The sequence below is a fragment of the Ictalurus furcatus genome, chromosome 10, assembly GCF_023375685.1.
Source record: "Ictalurus furcatus strain D&B chromosome 10, Billie_1.0, whole genome shotgun sequence".
Taxonomy (NCBI): Eukaryota; Metazoa; Chordata; class Actinopteri; order Siluriformes; family Ictaluridae; genus Ictalurus; species Ictalurus furcatus.
In genome coordinates, this window is record NC_071264.1 from 24,371,834 (window position 1) to 24,391,800 (window position 19,967).

The window sequence follows — 19,967 nt, forward strand, 5'->3', positions numbered from 1 at the left end:
ATCTGTGTTTCTGTAAATTTGGTTCACTTTGTAGATTTGAGTGATGAATTAACAGAATATTTGGATGGTATTGTGATAGTTTAGCTGGTATCGTATCGTAAGATATGTTTATGGTATCGTCACAACCCTACATCAAAGTATGCCGCTCCATTTTAGACCTGTTGTGAAGTTCCCTTTTTGGTGTTCCTGCATGTGACTGAAGTTCTCAGTTACAAACAGACAGCCGTGTGCTAACATTGTAAGTGTGGCTGAAGTTCTTTTCTGTTCTTTTTTGTTTAGGTTGAATGTCATTTTCAGCAAATTTGACGAAGTACAGCGGTCAGGGAATATGGTGCTGTCTGCAGGTGAGTGATTACACATCAGCCCGTGTCTGTATGCATTTGTTTTGGGGTTTGTAGGATAAAACCATGCAAAACATATAATCTGATCAATTTGTTGCATACTGTTCAAACTACAGTACAGTCTGGTAGATATCTCATAGTATAGTTGATCTTTTAAAAAAAAAAATCACAAAAATATTCTGCTCTCATGGATATCAAACAATTGCAAACAAAACACAGGTTTACCTCTGAGTCTTCTCTTATAATGCCTGATGAGGTTGGAGAATACATGGTGAGGGATCTGAGCCCGTTCCTCCATACAGAATCTCTCCAGATCCTTCAAATTTCGAGGTCCACGCTGGTGGACTCTCCTCTTCAGTTCACCCCACAGGTTTTCTATGGGATTTCAAGTCAGGGGACTGGGATGGCCATGGCAGAACCTTGATTTTGTGGTCAGTAAACCATTTTTGTGTTGATTTTGATGTGTGTTTTGGATCATTGTCCTGCTGGAAGATCCAACCACGGCCCATTTTAAGCTTTCTGGCAGAGGCAGTCAGGTTTTCATTTAATATCTGTTGATATTTGATAGAGTCCATGATGCCATGTATCCCAACAAAATGTCCAGATCCTCTGGCAGAAAAACAGCCCCAAAACATTAAAGAGCCACCACCATATTTAACCGTGGGCATGAGGTACTTTTCTATATGGCTACCTCTCTGTGTGCACCAAAACCACCTCTGGTGTTTATTGCCAAAAAGCTCTATTTTGGTTTCATCTGACCATAGAACCCGATCCCATTTGAAGTTCCAGTAGTGTCTCACAAACTGAAGACACTCGAGTTTGTTTTTGGATGAGAGTAGAGGCTTTTTTCTTGAAACCCTTCCAAACAACTTGTGGTGATGTAGGTGACTTCGGATTGTAGTTTTGGAGACTTTCTGACCCCAAGACGCAACTAACTTCCGCAATTCTCCAGCTGTGGTCCTTGCAGATATTTTGGTCACTCAAACCATCCTCTTAAAGTGTGTTGAGATAATATAGACACACGTCCTGTTCCAGGTAGATTCATAACATTTCCAGTTGACTGGAACGTCTTAAGTATTGTCCTGATGGTGGAAATGGGCATTTCAATGCTTATGCTATTTTCTTATAGCCACTTCCCTTTTTGTGAAGCTCAACAACCATTTGCCGCACATCACAGCTATATTCCTTGGTCTTACACATTGTTATGAATGACTAAGGGAATTTGGCCTATGTGTTACCTCATATTTATACCTCTGTGAAACAGGAAGTCATGGCAGAACAATTTTTTGTTCCAAGTCACCCGGTTGTACTAAAAAAAAATTTAATATCAATGGGAATATACTTCAAATATATTTTTCTCATATGAATTCATAGGGATGACGATAATTGTTGCACACCTATATTTAACAAAGATTTTTTTTATAAACCTGTGTTTGCAATTGTTTGATATCCATGAGAGCAGAGTATTATTATTATTATTATTATTATTATTATTATTATTATGTTTAAATGATCAAAAGGTTAGATAATAATGACAATTTTTTACAGCCTTCTTTGCTCATATTTACCAAGGGTGCCAATATTAGTGGAGGGCACTGTAGATATATATCATCATCCTATTTGTTTATCTTTTGTTGGATTATTTTGGATTTTGGTAGAACCATGCACAGAATGGTATGAAGAGGCGAGGTTGGAATTGATTTCTTCTGTAGACTGTAGATTCATGTAGCCTAACAGGTGATTAGATTTGTTCTACATTTGTGCTGATGTTTTTCAGTATATTTTGACACCTGAAGACATCCGTCACACATTATCAGCAGTGATTGAGTAGACCGTAGTGTAATGAACATGAACAAGGTTTTCACTGCACTGTGTGGCATGCAGATTTTGTCGTGATCATCAGTATGTTTCTGGACACATATGAAATCCCACTCTGCACCTTATTTCAAGATGGTTGTAAACAGTTCACATTCAGTGTGAATGAGATGGACAGCTTGTGCTTTGGGACTCTCAGTTCTGTTCTTGTGTATTTAGCAGCACAGAGGACTGATTTGAGTTTTATTGGCAGTGTTACTCCGGACAGCAGTATTGAGCTGTGTGTGATTGATAATCTTCCTCTGTGTTTCTCTCTCTGCAACTCTCCTCTATTCAATAACTTTCACACTGAAAAGGCTAATTATGTATACATTGTGGATTATGCTTAGAATAGTAAGATTAGCTGAAAAACTGGACAGTTAATTCACTTTATTATTTAGTAAATGGTTCTGAGTTGGTCTTTTCAGCTTGGTGTCATTTTCGGGTTGATGATAAGGAGCAGAAATTGACAGACACAAAGGCCACACCTCCACTGCTGAAATTGACAAGCACTTTGGTCACACCTCCTTCACTAAGACTGACATATGTACTGATGCCACTCCTCCTTCAGTAAGACTGATAGATACAGACACCATTCCCCCTTTACTATAGATAACATGTACAGAGGCCACACCCCCTTCACTAGCACAGGCATCAGGCATGGAGGCCACAGGAGGTCCTTGACTGTTGCAAATGGCTACTGAGATCACACCACTTTTGTTGAAACTGACAGACACAGAGGCCACATCTTCTTCGATGACACTGAAAAGCACAGAGGCCACATCCTTCACTAATATTTTCAGTCTTCTCCTACAATATTGCTTACAAGTACCAAGGCCAGCCCTCCTTTACAGGGACTCAGAGAGGTCACACTGGACTTCACTGGACTGACAGACAGAGACTGTGCCTCCTTCAGTGGACTGACAGATACAGAGGCCACACCTCCTATACTGGACAGACAAGCACAGAGGCCACACCTCCTTTAAAGGATCTGGCAGTCACAGAGGACACACCTCCTTCAGTAGGACCAATAAATACAAAGACCATGCCTTCTTTAAGGGAGCTGACAGGCACAGACCACTCCTCCTTTGCTGACAGGCACATTGGCCAACCCTCCTTCAGTGGGACTGGCAGGCACATTGGCCAACCCTCCTTCAGTTGGACTGGCAGGCACATTGGCCACACTTCCTTCAATGGATTGACAGATACAGAGTTTTGAATTTGTGCAACCGTACTGCAAACATAAAGAACACTTCACCAAACTAAAAATATTCACACCCCCAGGCCTTAAATGTTAAATAGCACAGTGGATAAAAGCTCTAAAGAGTCTTTCTTTCTGTTGCGTATCTGAAGGAGGAGGTGGAAGCCACTCAGTATTTTTTGTGCTGCATAAATGTGAGCAAACGTCAAAGCACCCGTCCTGTAGCCCATACAGTTCACTAGAATAGAAAAGTCCCCTTTGTGAAGGTGGCCAAGTGCAGAGAGGGTGAAATGGAGAAAGAGAATGAAAAGATGAGATTAGGAACTGAGGTGAAGTAGACGAGGAGGCTTGAACAAGCAGCTGCAGCCTCTTTTTTTGGAGAACGGTGGCACTTTGTATCTGCAGTCACAAGATCACACAGAGAGGGGGGGAGAGCGAGAAAGAGAGAGCTGAGAAAGAGAGCGAGAGGGAGAGAGAGAGAGGGAGGGAGGGAGCAGGAAAGACAGGAGACTGAAGCTATGCAGAGCAAAGGAGAGCAAACGCTCGCACTTCTATACACACGCTAACTGTACTGCATCGAACATGACGTCTGGGGAAGGTAAGAGCTCAGCAAGCAGGCAGGAATCATTTCCAGCACATTTCTTCTCGGAATATTTATAGACTCCGGAAGGTGATTGAGATTTCATGCACACGCCGCCGTGCGTGGATACATGCTGTGAGTTTAACACACTGTTTACGTAAGGATGACTCTGACGCTTAATAGCTGACCTCATTTTCATTAGGAATGTCGCAGGTGCACTTTTATAGAGCTTCATTATCATTCTCGAATCCTGTGACGTCACGCTAATGAGGCTTTTATGTGCTGGGAGCAGCAAGTTGCTGCCTGACTTAGTTTCATTTATTGGCGTGAATTCATCTTGAGTGACGTCTTGCTTCGTGCCAGTTCTCATATTTCTTACACAGGATTAAATATTGATGCTAAAGAGCTTAATTTTTTTTAACATGTGCCATGTGAGGAAAACGATCTAATCTTTCTGTAGGAATAATCATTGGGAAACTTCTGTTTGCTGTTTATTAATTATAAGTAGCAAGTATGGGTGCAGCAGTATAATTTATTCAGTACATGGTTTTTGGTACTCCTCGATATTGATAAGCACAATAATAACTGACTGATAATAACAAAATGAACACTGTTCTTAGTATGATGCAATCACAGGCATCATAGAACATTTTATTTAACTCTGCGTAGGTTTGGTTACTGCTATGTGCTGCTAGCAATGAACTCCTCATTCAGAGTTTTTTTTTTATGTAAGTTGATATAGAGTTCAAATCGTATGTTTAATTGAAAGTGCAGTGGTGGCCGACCTATAAGCACGGAAGAGTTCTGGAAAGCTTGGTCGTTAAAAATAAATGCGAGGTGGTGTGAATTGTGAGGAAATAAAGTACTCGAGGGGACGGGGGGACGGGACGGTGCGGTGACTATGGTAGTGGTTAGCCTCGCACCTCCAGGGTTGGAGGTTCGAATCCTGCCTTCGCCCTGTGTGCATGGAGTTTGCACGTTCTCCCTGTGCTTCGGGGGTTTCCTCCCCAGTCCAAAAACAGTAGGTTGATCTGCAGTAGGTTGATCGGCATTTCCAAATTGTCTGTAGAGTGTGAATGTGTGTGTGATTGTGCCCTGCAATGGGTTGGCACCCCATCCAGGGCGTCCCCCACCTTGTGCCCCGAGTTCCCTGGGAAAGGCTCCAGGCTCCCCGTGACCCTGTGTAGGATAAGCGTTATGGAAAATGGATGGATGGATGGATGGAAGGAAGTGCTCAGTATGATTAAGTGAGCATGGTATTTTATCCCTTCGTTTACAGTAGCAAGCAACAAGTCTCTTGGCCTGTAGCAACCACTACTTGTGTGGTCTGTCCAACCTTTAAAAAAAAATGTTTTTAGTTCCAGTGAAAATCAGTAATAGCTATATGCAGCTTCTAAAGCAATTTTAAATGTACTAATCATTGTGAAAATGAGTTGTTTGTTTTACATGTTACATGCTAGGCTTCACACTAGCTTCGTTTGCAGAGTAGCAAAGCAAGCTAACTGTACTAGCAATGTACACTCAACAATGTACATTCTAGAGCAGGGCTCGCCAGTCTTATCCGGAAAGGGCCGGTGTGATGAACCAACGATCTCTGATACTTGCTTCCAAGTTTTATTTTTCTTCACATTTTCCCTATACACATTTAAGGAAAGGTTATATATGACCGGTTGACATAAAAAAGTTTTTCTTTCACTTTTGATCGTCAAGTAGTAAATAGGAAGTAATTCAGCTGTAAGTGGGGAGCTTTTTTTTTGTTTGTTTATAATGTCTCTATACACACTTAATGAGAAGTTGAATATGACAGGACATGATGAATCTACGGTTATTTCCAGTTTTGCACGTTGAACAGTAAATGGGAACTAATAGCAGATAGGAACTAGAGTTGTGGGTGTGGAACTGATGAAACGGTGGCCCACACAGTATAGGATTGGTCTGAGGAATCATTTGAGCCAGTCGTTTGGAATTGTTGATTTATTGTGTCATAGCGATTTTGCATACAGGACAACTGAGAAAATATCAATTCAAGTGTTGCTTGTTGTGCGGTCGCTGAAATCGCAGCTCTGTGTCACGCACGTTCGTAGAAAACGAATGCTCACCTGTCATGCTGTTGCTTGCTAGTGTGAATGTAGGGATAGATTTGGGCCCGAATCAAATCTGTATGTGTCTATTTGTGCAGTTGTGTATATGTGTGTATAGGGAAGCCTGGCAGAGGAACACTGAAAGGTGTCACTGGATTGACTGTTGTGTTTCCAGCATCTTGGCATGTGTGTGTGTGTGTGTGTTAGAGAATGTGTGTAGGACCCGCTGGGTATGTGTCGCTTTTTCACTGTGCTGAACCCACACACAGTGACGCTACTCTCCAAAATAAGAGAGTCTCTTTATTTAGGATGTGTTCCTTCACCTTGTTCCTGACTTTACCACTGGATTTTCTAAGCTTATGAGTGAAAATCATACGTCTTTGAGAGCAGATCATGTGAGTTTTACATTTAGAGGGAGAAATATTTGCAGTAGACCAATGTGCAAAGCTTAGCACCTGAATGTCCTGATCAGGCTGGATTTCCACCCTCACTTGGGGCCTTGTGGCTGCCTGCCAAGCCAGAGCTCTTTTCTTCTCGCACCACATCACCTGCCCCATGAATCAGCCACCAAACTGGTCAGATGCCGTACAGTGCAGTGTATTTTCTATCGTTATGTATTAGCCAAAAATACGAAGTCTCATTTTGTGTCTCGAGTATAATGAAGTCATAACAAGTCACAGTTGAATCTTTGCATTTTCTGAAGGTTTATAAGGCCATGCTGGGTTCATTAACAGTTACAGGAGGTCTTAGCCCAATACCAAGAAAAGTACAGTGCAACAAGGTCAAAGTGTATTCCAAAGAGAAATCCAAAAAACACAGGAAGTGTTCAACACATGGTAAGGTAGTCAGTAATAAAAAGGCTCAGAACATACCCGCACTCCTAGAATGGCAAGACTTCGTAATGAATGGTTAAACATGAGCTGCTTACTGTAAATACTTTAAAAACAGGAAGTGACGGTTAGTGATAGAGAGGTTGTGCTAGTATTCTGGTGACAGGTGATGAAGAGGAGAAATGATGTAGTTTGAGAATTATCATTTGACAAATTTATATTAGTTTTCCATTACCTTGGTAGTGAAGTTAGACTTTAAACTCTACTGTATGTGTAACTCCCCCCTGGCTCTTTTGCGGTAGTCTCTTCATAGCGTCCACTGGTGTGATTCTCCTGTTTCTTATGATGAAGACAGTGTCATGGGATTCTCCTAGGATTCATCACACGTTTCAGCTGTGATGAATCCCAGGAGAGCGCTGTGCTCATTGTTACTGTTCTGAATAGTGTATTGGTTTGCGCTGAACAGAAGCGTCCTGTGTTTCCTTTTCCCTTTCTGTCTGAGCCAAAGCTGGAATACCCACACTGCAGTTCTGTCCTGGGTGGCTACGTCTGAGGTTTCTGAGGTTTCTCTGCCTCAGCAGCTGCAGTTATACATACACTAAGAGGCATTAGAAATTCAAACTAAAACAAATAAATAAATAAAAATCTGTGAAAAACAGGAGGATGTCATCTATTTTTGAAAGAGAGTCCCTATTTTATATAATGGGGAAAAAATTATACTGCATTCCATGGACCAGCCATTATGATAATAATAATAACAATAATAATAATAATAATAATAATATTATACGGCTCACCTGTTTGGTTTTCCTAGCTCTCTTTGCTTTCTTCTTAATGGGCTTCACTAAGTTTTCAACTTTATTTGCGATGCACTTTGTCGACCAAAAGACAAAAGTGACGATTGCACTGATGCTCGTTCGCTTTAGCAGTAGTCCAATTTATTCTATCATGGCCCGGGACAGTATGAATAATGTCCACTATGCCAAATTTAGCGATGTGACAGAGGGGAAATTGGTATTTGTTGTAGTAGCCATTTAGATAAGGGGAGTCTGAAAATCAGAGATTAGGTGTACTGTATTTGTTGTCATTGCTTTGCTAAATTATAATGCACACTGACTAATGAAATTTGGCCTTTGCGTCACCTTATATTTACACTCTAGTGAAACAGGAAGTCATGGATGACCTTTTCCTAAACACTTAAGTGATATTAAAAAAGTTACATATAAACTGGAACAAGCTTTAGTTACATTTTGTTCTTGTGAATTTCTAGGAGTGCCAATAAGTGTTGAAGGGGTTTTTTTAAAAATTATTATTAGAATAAATTTACTTCAAATAATTGAATTAACCATAACTTTTTTTTTTTGCCCATCTTTACCTTGGGTGTCAATAATACTGCAGCTTACTGTAACCGTTGCCGATGGAAACACTTTATATATGCAGAAAAAATAGAGGGATCATAAAAATTGCATTTAGTTTTTTTTATTTATTTAGTTTTCTATTTCACATAACAGATGTTTACATATAGTCCACAAGACACAATAAAAACTGAATTTACACAAATGAATGAATTTACATATGCTTGATTCTTAATACTGTGTGTCGTTACCTGAATGATCCACAGCTGTATTTATGTTTTGTGATAGTTGTTCATGAGTCCCTTGTTTGTCCTGAGCAGTTAAACTGCCCACTGTTCTTCAGAAAAATCCTCCAGGTCCTGCACATTCTTTGCTTTTCCAGCATCTTCTGCATATTTGACTCCTTTCCAACAGTCGCTATATGATGTTGAGATCCATCTTTTCACACTGAAGATGACTGAGGGACTCGTACACAACTATTACGTAAGGTCCAAACATTCACTGATGCTCAAGAAGGCGACACGATGCATTAAGAGCCAGGGGGTGTAAACTTTTGAACAGGAGGATCAGTGTAAATTGTTATTATTTTGTCTTCTGAGAAGCATGTAAATATCTTATGTACCTTCTAAAGGGTAGTACTAAATTAAGAAAAAAAGATCTTTAAACAGAATTATAACCGTTTAGTCAGTGTTTTTCAGTGATGTGAATTAACACAGAACTGCTTTGTATACAGTATCGTACTGTGCCTGTCATTCTCATTTCTCCTGAAATTGATTTACTTGACCAGCTGAGCACTTCTTGCACACTTCCTCATCCTTATACCAATTAGTACAGCTGTGGTCTTTATGAATGACTCCAGCTCTGTGGTCAGGAATGTTATTTACAGTAGGAAGCCATCTGCAGTGTCTGAGTATTAGGGAACACATTGACCTAAGAGGCCTAATAAGGAGGTACCTGAAACAGACTGATTAGAGGCATGTATTGTGGCAGAGGAGAGAAATTAGGCCACATTTTAAGGGATAGGTAAAGGACACACTCTGACCTAGTTAAAACCTACTTTTATGAGGGTTGGTCTAACCCAAGTTAAGCTGTAAGGACCAAAAAGTAGGACATTCTAGCGTCTTGTTCACATGTGACAGTTCAGAGTTCTTTATTTTGCAATGTTAGCTTTATTTGAGAGAGTTTTCAGTGTTAAGAAACATGAGTCGTACATAAACATTGTGCGGCTTTGAGCTTTTGTTGCTCTGATTGAGGTTAAGCTGATCTGCAGGAACGATCCGAGACCCAAACCTCCTGCTCTCAAAATTCCAGCACTTTCCTCCCTTCCCTGTCAATAAGAATTAATGGATTTCATCTGAGAATAAATGTGAGCCGAGGCGACACGCTGTAGCGTTTCAACGGCTGCAGTTTTATGGCGCATCTCTGCATTTTTAGCCGACTCTGAGCCATGTGTCAGTGCAAGCGTATAATTTCCATCTCACTTCATAACTGAAAAAGTCCAAGCTCAGCATGTTAAAAGTTTGTCTGGAATGTGTTGATTACTGGGTTCAGTGTTTGGTATGTGTCTTGGCTGTTTTTAACTCATTTCCCAATTATGGTGTGAGCAGTCAGCTGTCACTAAGAGTTAGTGTGTGGCGTGGCCGTCTGTGTGTTTTGGCCAGATAGACACTGACCTTTTCTCTTGAAATCTTTCTGTTTACTAAATGTAAAAACGTACTATATGTACATTTTACAAACTACTTTACTAATGATGTCTAACATCCAGTCACAGCAAGAATATCCAGTCTCCGTAATATTAACTAATCCACTTTACATATCTGGAAAGCGTAGGATGTATATACCCACACACTCGAAGTCTAGGGTGATAGTTTATAGATAGAGAATGCTGCCATCTTGTGGAGAAATATTATAAGGAGTAGAAATTAAATGTTCATTCTCATATGACTTTCCCTTCCAGAAGGATAAAATGTGTGTATTCTATACTGATAATCGGTCATTTTATACAAGATAATATATTGTATACAATATTATATTTGCACTTGAGTGTAGTTTTTATATATTGATCTGAAATGGGTTTCCTAAAAGCTTTATGACGGAAATGCTGGAAATTCTCTCTTCCAAACAATGACCACGTCACTCAGGATGTCTGTTATGTCTGTATTTCCAGAAGTCATATCCCATGTACCCTCTTTTTCTAAGGTTATTGCAGATATCATCAGTTACTTGCAATGACCAACTCTGATATTGCTAGGATGTTAAAATATATTTTACTATGAAAATGAAGCTTTCATTCTTCCTTTATTTCCATCCATGCTGCTTATCCTACACAGGGTCATGGGGGAGCTTGGACCCCATTCCAGGGGACTCTGGGCATAAGGCGGGGGACACCCTGGACGGGATGGCAATCCATTACAGGGCATAATCACACACACACATCTGACAATTTTAGAGATGCCAGTCAGCCTACAGCGCGTGTCATTGGATTGGGGGAGGAAACCCGGAGTACCCGTAGGAAATCCCTGAAGCACAGGAAGAACATGAAAACTCCGAGCACACAGGGTGAAGGTGGGAATTGAACCCCTAGCCCTGGGGGTGCGAGGCAGGCGTGCTAACCACTAAGCCACCGTGCCCTCTACTTTATGTTTTGGTGGAACATCTTGGCAAAACAACATCACAGTACTTTAGATTGTAAAAATGTCTTTTTCATATCAGTATCCTTGGTACCGATTATGTTGTATAGTTCTGTGTTGTTCATCATACTGTCTTGTCTACGTATTATATGCGAATTAGTACGACGTTTGTTCTGTTCTTTGTATTCTACTGATCATGTGCTTGTGGATATGAATAATGGCAACAGCTGACATTGTTCGATTTTTAGCATAAACTACTCGGCATAAACAAATCTGTCTTGTCTTGGCCAATTCCTACCCATCAGTCGTCTATCGCACGACAGCTACCCATTGGGGAGGGTGAAGGCTAACATGTGCTTCCTCTAAGACATAAGAAGCCAAACAATTGCATCTTTTTGAGCTTGAACTCATGCAGTGTAACACTTGGAGTAAAGAACTCTTCTGCATACATGAGCTCACAGACTGCCACGATTGGCTAGTGTCTCTGTGATTGACAGTGGAGGAACATTATGCTATCCCTTTCGCTCAGAGAGCACGGCTAGCTTTGCTCTATTGGACTCTTGGCTATGGATGGTTATGGCACTGTTGGGGACTGAATAGACAATCTCCAGATGATAAGGTGAACTCTTTTGTGTTGCATCACTCAGGAGTGAAATACTTTTTCCTTCAATAGCCTCCTTCCTGTTTCTTAGGCATTCATGTTCAGGGACTCAAGGCCTTTTTTCGGGCTATCTGCCATCTTTTTGATCCGCCCGTCCTTCCCTTCATGCGTCTGTCCAAGATTCTTGTTAGTGCGATATCTCAAGGCAGAGTGGTTGAATGTTTGTAGGATTTATATGGAATTGTCATTGTAACCAAATTACATTAAAACGGCTTACATTTTTTAATGAATCCAAACAGGCCCAAGATCACAGCATGGCCAAATGTCTGGATAGTTTTACTTCAGTAGCGTCCTTCCTGTTGGAAGTATACATATTTAAAAGGTGTTTCTGGCATAATACCTGGTTTGTATCGAGTTCTGCACTTGTTTATAAAGATGTACATGCGATTGGATAACGTTAATTTTAGTGCAGAGACTAATCAATGTGTGGAAATTCTTTCATTCTCTAATATGCAAGCACAGTCCATGCAACAACATTGTAGAAGCTCACGTGCCCTTTCATCATCATCATCATCATCATCAAGCAATTTATTAGTCAGTATGTTAAAAAAAATGAATCGTCATCAAAACAAGATTTTTAGGTGATTTTAAATTTGTATAATTTGTCATTATACAAATTTAAGGTATGTTTTAATAGTAATAGTATATTTAAAAAGACAGTGTGATGTCCGTGTAGCTTAACAAAATTAAGTGTGTGTAGCTTGCTAGACTCATACCGACCCCCCCAACACATTGTGATATAAAAAATCAAACCAGTTTTATACTTTCTGCTCCATTAACGGCATCTCTCTGCTAACCCAGTTTACTCCATCAGCACAGTGTGTTCCTATACCAGCGTCCGTTCAGTGACTCACTTTCTCTGGTGACGCATCAGAAAGTGTCCACTGTCAATGTCAGGATGCTTTGGGTACAGATTCATCAGGCGTGTATTATTACAGTGAGGGAGCACTTCAGAGGGGCAGATGGTCTGATCTCCAATCAGCCAGTGACATTTTGGGAAGACAGTGGGTGATCTAAAACAGCATTTAATCTCTAAACATGCTACTTTAAACCTCTGCTAACTGGTTAGCAATAAATCTCCAGTTGACCCAGGCCTTTTGTTTTAATATCAATATAGATGTACAGTTTATATTGAAATGCCCAATGCACGTAATCTTTATCTTAATACTTTAAAATAAAAATTATATTTATAGAAATAGAGAAGTGATTAACCCTCCTGATGGCAGGTGTGTGTGTGTGTGTGTGTGTAAAATCGAAGATGGAGAAAATATGATGGAACTTTATGTTCCGTATTTTTTTTCTTCATTTTAACACATTTAATTTAAAATAACTAAAATACCAGGAATTCTAAAAAGAAAAATGTAAATGTAAATGTAGCTGAGCTATTTTTTTTTTATTTTTATGAGTGAACAAGCTAATACTAACATACAACTATTAGCAATGGCTAAATACAGTAGCATGTACCCTGCTACTATTTTATTCGTTGTGGCAGTGGCAGTCATTAACATTAATACATAATGAATAATTTATTAATATTTTTTCTTCAAAAGCTTTTAACTGTCTGTGGCAGCTTATATAATACCAAATTTTTTTTAGCTAGTCATGCTAAGTGTGCCATTGCTTTATTGACATTAAACTCCTGTTCCAAAATGGAGGCTAATGAGCAGCTTTTGACTGACTTTAGGACATTTTCTGCCATTTCTTGTTATCGTATTTTGGCTTTAACAACCAAGAGATAAATATTTCGGAGTTATAATACTGTAAATGTGGGGTATAATAATAATTCTGAGGTAAATCTGAGGGAACTGTATCCAGTAGTTAGTTTAGCTGGCAGCTAATCACATGACTGTGTAGTTTACTGAATTACAGTTCTTACTTATACCACAGCGCTGTTGATTTTCTATAACATCAGCTCTGACAGTAGTTCCTGCTGTCATTCAAACGAAAGGTTTATATTAATGCACTCATTTCTATAGTAACAACCCATTCACAGAGACTTGTATGGCGAACGCTCCACATAATCTAAGGCTAATAACAGGATTATTTTCCCTAGAATTTTCCCATGCCCTTTCATGTTTTATTCCTTGCATATGGTACACTGTACTACATACCACTTCAAGAAGTAGTATATAGTATAGAGTATATACATGTGCAATGTACATTATATGTACATCATTTCTAACACAGCCTGTTTTGTGTGTGTGTGTGTGTGTGTGTGTGTGTGTGTTTATTAGCCCCTCCCCCCAGCCATGTCACCCCTTCCCCCATCAAGTAAATTGGGTGGTGCTTTTACAGAGTGGCACATCATCTAAACAGTGTGTTCCTGGTGTACTTGTCTCACACACACACACACACACACACACACACACACACATACACACATATGCAGGGGGAGGGAGGGTGCTTGTATGACTCATGCAGAGATGCCCATGTTCAGTGCATGCCTGTCCACACATCCGACCACACACTCGAAAAGAGCAACCTTAGTCACACACACACATATGCGCACACACACACACACACACACACACACACATATGCACACACACACGCAGGGAAGGAGGGGCAGGCTGTGGAGACACCGGCAGCATGAGGCTGAGCCAGAGAGTGTGACGGCATGTTGAGGAAACTGGTATGCCGGAGGATCTGCGCCTGTAAGCATCTCTCTTTCTTTCCATCAAGGGAGGGAGGGAAAGAGGGAGAGAGAGGCAGAAGAAGAGAGGCAGACGAGGTCGAGAACAGATAGCAGCATCGGTTGTGAATGCCGAACGGGTGTGAACAGTAGCTGATCTTTATCGCAGAGTGAGCGAGAGCATCTTGAAGCGGTGACAGTGGAATGGACTGGGAACAGATGTGGCTTTTTTCACTATCAGTGTCTTGTTTGAATGTATGTTGCTGATAATTAGGACTGTGAGTTGATATTTAGTTGAATGTGTCACTGTCTTAGATATGTCTGTCCTTCTGCCTTGTGCAAAATACGATATTTTTGATACTAAGTCTATGTAGAAATCACTACACAGAGAAGAAGTGTTTATCACAGGAAGCGTGTGTGAAAAAGATGGATTGGGACAAATGAATGATGTCTTTGGTGAACTGCTCTGGTTTGTTGTGTGTGTGTGTGTGTGTGAGTGTGTGTGTGAGTGTGTGTGTGAGTGTGTGTGTGTGTGTGTGTGTGTGTGTGTGCGCGTGTGTGTGTGTTAATAATTCATTGGAATTGATTGCCGGTCTGGCACGTTTCAGTGCAGCCCTCACGTGTACGACTCAAGGGGAAATATATAGTCACTTCCAATATAAGGTTGTGCTGAATAAGATAGTGCCCTTCACAGAGGAAACCCTTGAACACGACTAGCCTAGCATTGGCATCACATTGCATTTAGCCTAGCATTGACCTCACATCATGGATGGCACTTGTACATGCCGTGTTCTTTGGACAGATTTCCCACTGGTTACAAAGGTTTCGCGTTTAACTTAGCAACCCTGATCTGTTTGGGTAGTTTTCCTATTGTTAAAATTCAACTGATGGTTAGAGATGATTAGAGAAGTCATGCTAAACTAAGTTGTAATAAGAAAAACAAAGCATTATGTATTATTCACCACTGACACTGTGCTTTCCTCTGCTGTGATTAAACCTTGGATATCTAAAGTGATCTTTAGATATGAAACCTTGGATATCTAAATGTGAAGGCATGTTTATGTTCATTTAGGTCAGGATCTCACATTTTAAAAGGCAAACACTACATTAATGCCAGCCCAGTACTCACATCACATCATCACTCACAACTAGCCTAGCACTGACATCACATCACCTAAGGGCTAGTCCAGCTCTCACATCACATCATCACATCACATCATCAGATCATGATTAGCCTAGCTCTCTCCTCACAGAATGACTAGCCTAGCTCTCACATCACATCATCACCTCACGACTAGCCTAGCTCTCACATCACATCACATCATAATTAGCCTAGCTCTCACATCACATCATCACATCACATCACAACTAGCCAAGCACTGACATCACATCACCTAAGGGCTAGTCTAGCTCTCACATCACATCATCACATCACAACTAGCCTAGCTCTCTCCTCACAGAATGACTAGCCCAGCACTCACATCATATCATCACATCACAACTAGCCTAGCTCTCACATCACGACTAGCCTAGCTCTCTCCTCACAGAATGACTAGCCCAGCACTCACATCATATCATCACATCACAACTAGCCTAGCTCTCACATCACGACTAGCCTAGCTCTCTCCTCACATCACAACTAGCCTAGCTCTCACATCACGACTAGCCTAGCTCTCTCCTCACAGAATGACTAGCCTAGCTCTCACATCACAGAATGACTACCCTAGCTCCCACATCACATCATAAAATCACGACTAGCCTAGCTCTCACATCACATCATCACATCACGCCTATCCTAGCTCTCTCCTCACAGAATGACTAGCCTAGCTCTCTCCTCACAGAATGACTAGTCTAGCTCTCATATCACATCATCACATCACGGCTAGCCTTGCTCTCTCTTTACAGAATGATTAGCCTAGCTCTCACAAGACATCATCACATCACGACTAGCCTAGCTCTCACATCACATCATCACATCACGACTAGCCTAGGTCTCTCCTCACAGAATGACTAGCCTATCTCTCACATCACATCATCATATCATGACTAGCCTAGCTCTCACATCACATCATCACATCATGACTACCCTAGCTCTCACATCACATCATCACATCACATCATGGCTAGCCTAGCTCTCTCCTCACAGAATGACTAGCCTAGCACTCACATCACATCATCACATCACGACTAGCCTAGCTCTCACATCATCACATCACGACTAGCCTAGCTCTCTACTCACAGAATGACTAGCCTAGCTCTCACATCACATCATCACATCACGACTAGCCTAGCTCTCTCCTCACAGAATGACTAGCCTAGCTCTCTCCTCACAGAATGACTAGACTAGCTCTCTCCTCACAGAATGACTAGCTTAGCTCTCACATCACATCACGCCTATCCTAGCTCTCTCCTCACAGAATGACTAGCCTAGCTCTCTCCACACAGAATGACTAGACTAGTGCTCACATCACATCATCACAACATATCATCACATCACGACTAGCCTAGCTCTCACATCACATCATCACATCACGACTAGCCTAGCTCTCTCCTCACAGAATGACTACCCTAGCTGTCACATCACATCATCCCATCATGACTAGCCTAGCTCTCTCCTCACAGAATGACTAGCCTAGCTCTCACATCGCATCATCACAACACATCATCACATCACGACTAGTCTAGCTCTCACATCACATCATCAGATCACAACTAGCCTAGCTCTCTCCTCACAAAATGACTAGCCTATCTGTCACATCACATCACATAATGACTAGCCTAGCTCTCACATCACATCATCACATCACGACTAGCCTAGCTCTTAGATCACATCATCACATTACATCACGACTAGCCTAGCTCTGATGTCACATGATCTTATGGCTAACCTAGCACTGACATCACAGTGTGAGTAGCATAGTACTTGCGTTACAGCACAGACAGCCTAGCACTCAGATATACTATTAATATTGCATCATGGCTGGCCTAACAACGACATCTTATGGCTAGGTTTATTATTAGTTAAACATAACATTCACATTACTATACATCTAGCATCAGTGCCCTGTCTTTAAAGGGCTCACTGTTAGCTTACCATGTCCAAAGTTTTCAGAGCACGCACCACAGCTAGCTAACAATGATGGCTTTTAGATATTTACAGAAAGCTCTCATGACTAGCATTCACCTCACAGCACAGCTAGCTAGCAGTGATGACTATTAGATATTAGCTTAAGCCTTAGATTTTAATAGTATGTAGTTATATTGATATTTATAGGCTAGATAATGCTTGAAGAACAGAATTTGACAATGTTTGGTTACTTTTATGTAGCTTGACATATTTGCATCATTTGCAATAAAACCAGTTGGAGGCTGAAGTTGTAGCCATTTTTGGGGGGCTGGAGTACAATGCACTCTAAACACATGGCTGCTCATACATTCAAAAACAGGGAATTTAATTTCTGAATCAGAAGTTACGCAGGTTTCAACACTGAGAGAAGTGAAAAAGTATTTCCATTGAAGTTTTTTTTCTTTTCTTTCCAGATAAGAACATAGATGATGACGACTCTGTGGATGGAGGCCATTCCTCCGCCTCCTCTAAAGGAGCAGCGTCTGTCCGCCGAACAGGATCCGTGCGCAGACCAAGCTCTGCCTCCAGCACCAAGAGCACAGGTTAGTGCCGAGCCCCCCCCCCCCCCCCCCATATTGTATCTATTAAATAATGACATCTAGAATAATTATACTGATAGATTTGTGTGTATCTGTGTGTGTTCCTACAGGAAAAGAGGTGTCAGCTGCTGGTGCTTTGGATGAGGAAGACTTCATCCGTGCCTTTGAGGATGTGCCCACCATACAGGTAAGACCCACTTTATTATTTCATATTAACTTTTACTTCCTATTGATTATTAGTGGGTTTATAGACATTGCTCAAGGTAGAACGTTCTGTTTATCATTCTTGCTGTTTATAATTTGCACTGTTACCATGGAGCCGTCTCATTCGCTCACAAACACTAAGGTTTTTGTGGTAAAATTCTGTTTTTCCTCTCTCTGCCTCTTAGGATTTTCTCATTAGCAATGCTGACACCTCTCTAGATCTGTATATATTAACTGAAAGGTGAAAATCGGTTGCACAAATTCAGTAACCCTGAAACGAAAGCCTCAGCAAAAGACCACGCTCGTATTTTTTCCATCTCAAATATGATCTACCGCTGGGCTTGTCATTTTCCATCGCTCTAATAGTAATCGAAAGGTCAACGAGGCCATGCAGGTTGGAATTCGGCCAGTTCCGGCTCTGCTCATGAGGACTGTGCTTTGTGCCCATTTCAGATTTACTCCAGCAGAGAGCTTGAGGATTCCATGAATAAAATCAAAGAGGTCCTCTCAGATGAAAAACAGGACTGGGAGCACAGAGTGACCGCGGTGAGTGATTTCCTGCCATTTCCTGCTGTTGTTGATAAAATCAAAGTTAAGCTCAAAATGATTAGATTAAAGCTACTTGTGCCTAAGGCACCTGAATTTGAATACTGTTCCACTTCTCTGGTTGACTGAAATACTGCCTCTGTAGTGAGGGAGTCAACGAGTCAGTAAAGCGATTGATAAAGTAAGTGATTAAAGAAAGTACGAATAAAAACAAGACAATTAGTAAGTAAATTAACAGCGTGTAAGCAGGTAAAGAAGGTAAGTACAGTTGAGGTGATAAGTTTACATACCCCTTGTACAGTCTGCTAATTGTTAATAATTTAAAAGAAATAAAAGGGATCATAAAAATTGCATTTTTTAAATTTGGTTCTGCCCTGAATAAGCTATTTCACATAACAAATGTTCACATATAGTCCACAAGACACAATATTAACTGCTTTTACATAAATGAACATGTTGAAAAGTTTACATACGCTCAATACTCTGAGATTCTTAATACTGTGTGTCGTTACCTGGAGGATCAACGACTTGTTTGTCCTGAGCAGTTAAACTGCCCACTGTTCTTCAGAAAAATCCTCCAGGTCCTGCACATTCTTTGCTTTTCCAGCATCTTCTGCATATTTGACTCCTTACCAACAGTCGCTATATGATGTTGAGATTCATCTTTTCACACTGAGGACAACTGAGGGACTCGTAAACAACTATTACATAAGGTGCAAACATTCACTGATGCTCAAGAAGGTGACACGATACATTAAGAGCCAGGGGGTGTAAACTTTTGAACAGGATGATCAGTGTATATTATATATATGTACATTTACATACATATATTATGTAGCTTCTGAAGGGCAGTATTAAATGAAAAAAATAAGATCTTTAAAGAAAATAACAACAATTTACACAGATCACCCTGTTCAAAAGTTTACACCCCCCTGGCTCTTAATATATCGTGTTGCCTTCTTGAGCATCGTGAATGTTTGCACCTTTTGTAATAGTTCATAGTGTATGAGTCCCTCAGTTATCCTCAGTGTGAAAAGATGGATCAGGCAGTCAGTCAGTGAGTGAGTAAAGAATGTAAGTCATTTAGTAAGAAATTAAGTAAAGTAGGTCAGTAAGTACTAAAGTAAGTAAGGCAAATGAAATAATATGGTTTATAAATTTACTGGTTATGCATATGGTTATGTCCTAAAAATTTTTATCTCCAAAGGTATTACATGCCAGCAGAGTGGAAAAGATACACAAAACAACAGCACAACATGATTAATATGCCTTTATACTTTTGGCTCTCGATTTGATCTGCAATCAGACTGGTTGTTTTGGTCAGCCCTCGAGTGTGATTGCTATGTTCACACCTGTGCAAGGTGGTAAACTCCTCAGGGTCTGAAT

At 40.6% G+C, this 19,967-nt stretch overlaps 1 protein-coding gene across 1 annotated transcript in view; it reads left to right on the forward strand.

Moving 5' to 3' along the window:
- Positions 1 to 19,967, forward strand: part of LOC128613339 (CLIP-associating protein 1-A) — an 81,839-nt gene that overhangs the window by 22,642 nt on the left and 39,230 nt on the right. The window contains exons 8-11 of the mRNA XM_053634006.1: positions 280 to 344; positions 17,706 to 17,834; positions 17,942 to 18,018; positions 18,489 to 18,581. Of these exons, the coding sequence (XP_053489981.1) occupies positions 280 to 344; positions 17,706 to 17,834; positions 17,942 to 18,018; positions 18,489 to 18,581 (364 nt within the window). The remainder of the gene's footprint in view (positions 1 to 279; positions 345 to 17,705; positions 17,835 to 17,941; positions 18,019 to 18,488; positions 18,582 to 19,967) is intronic.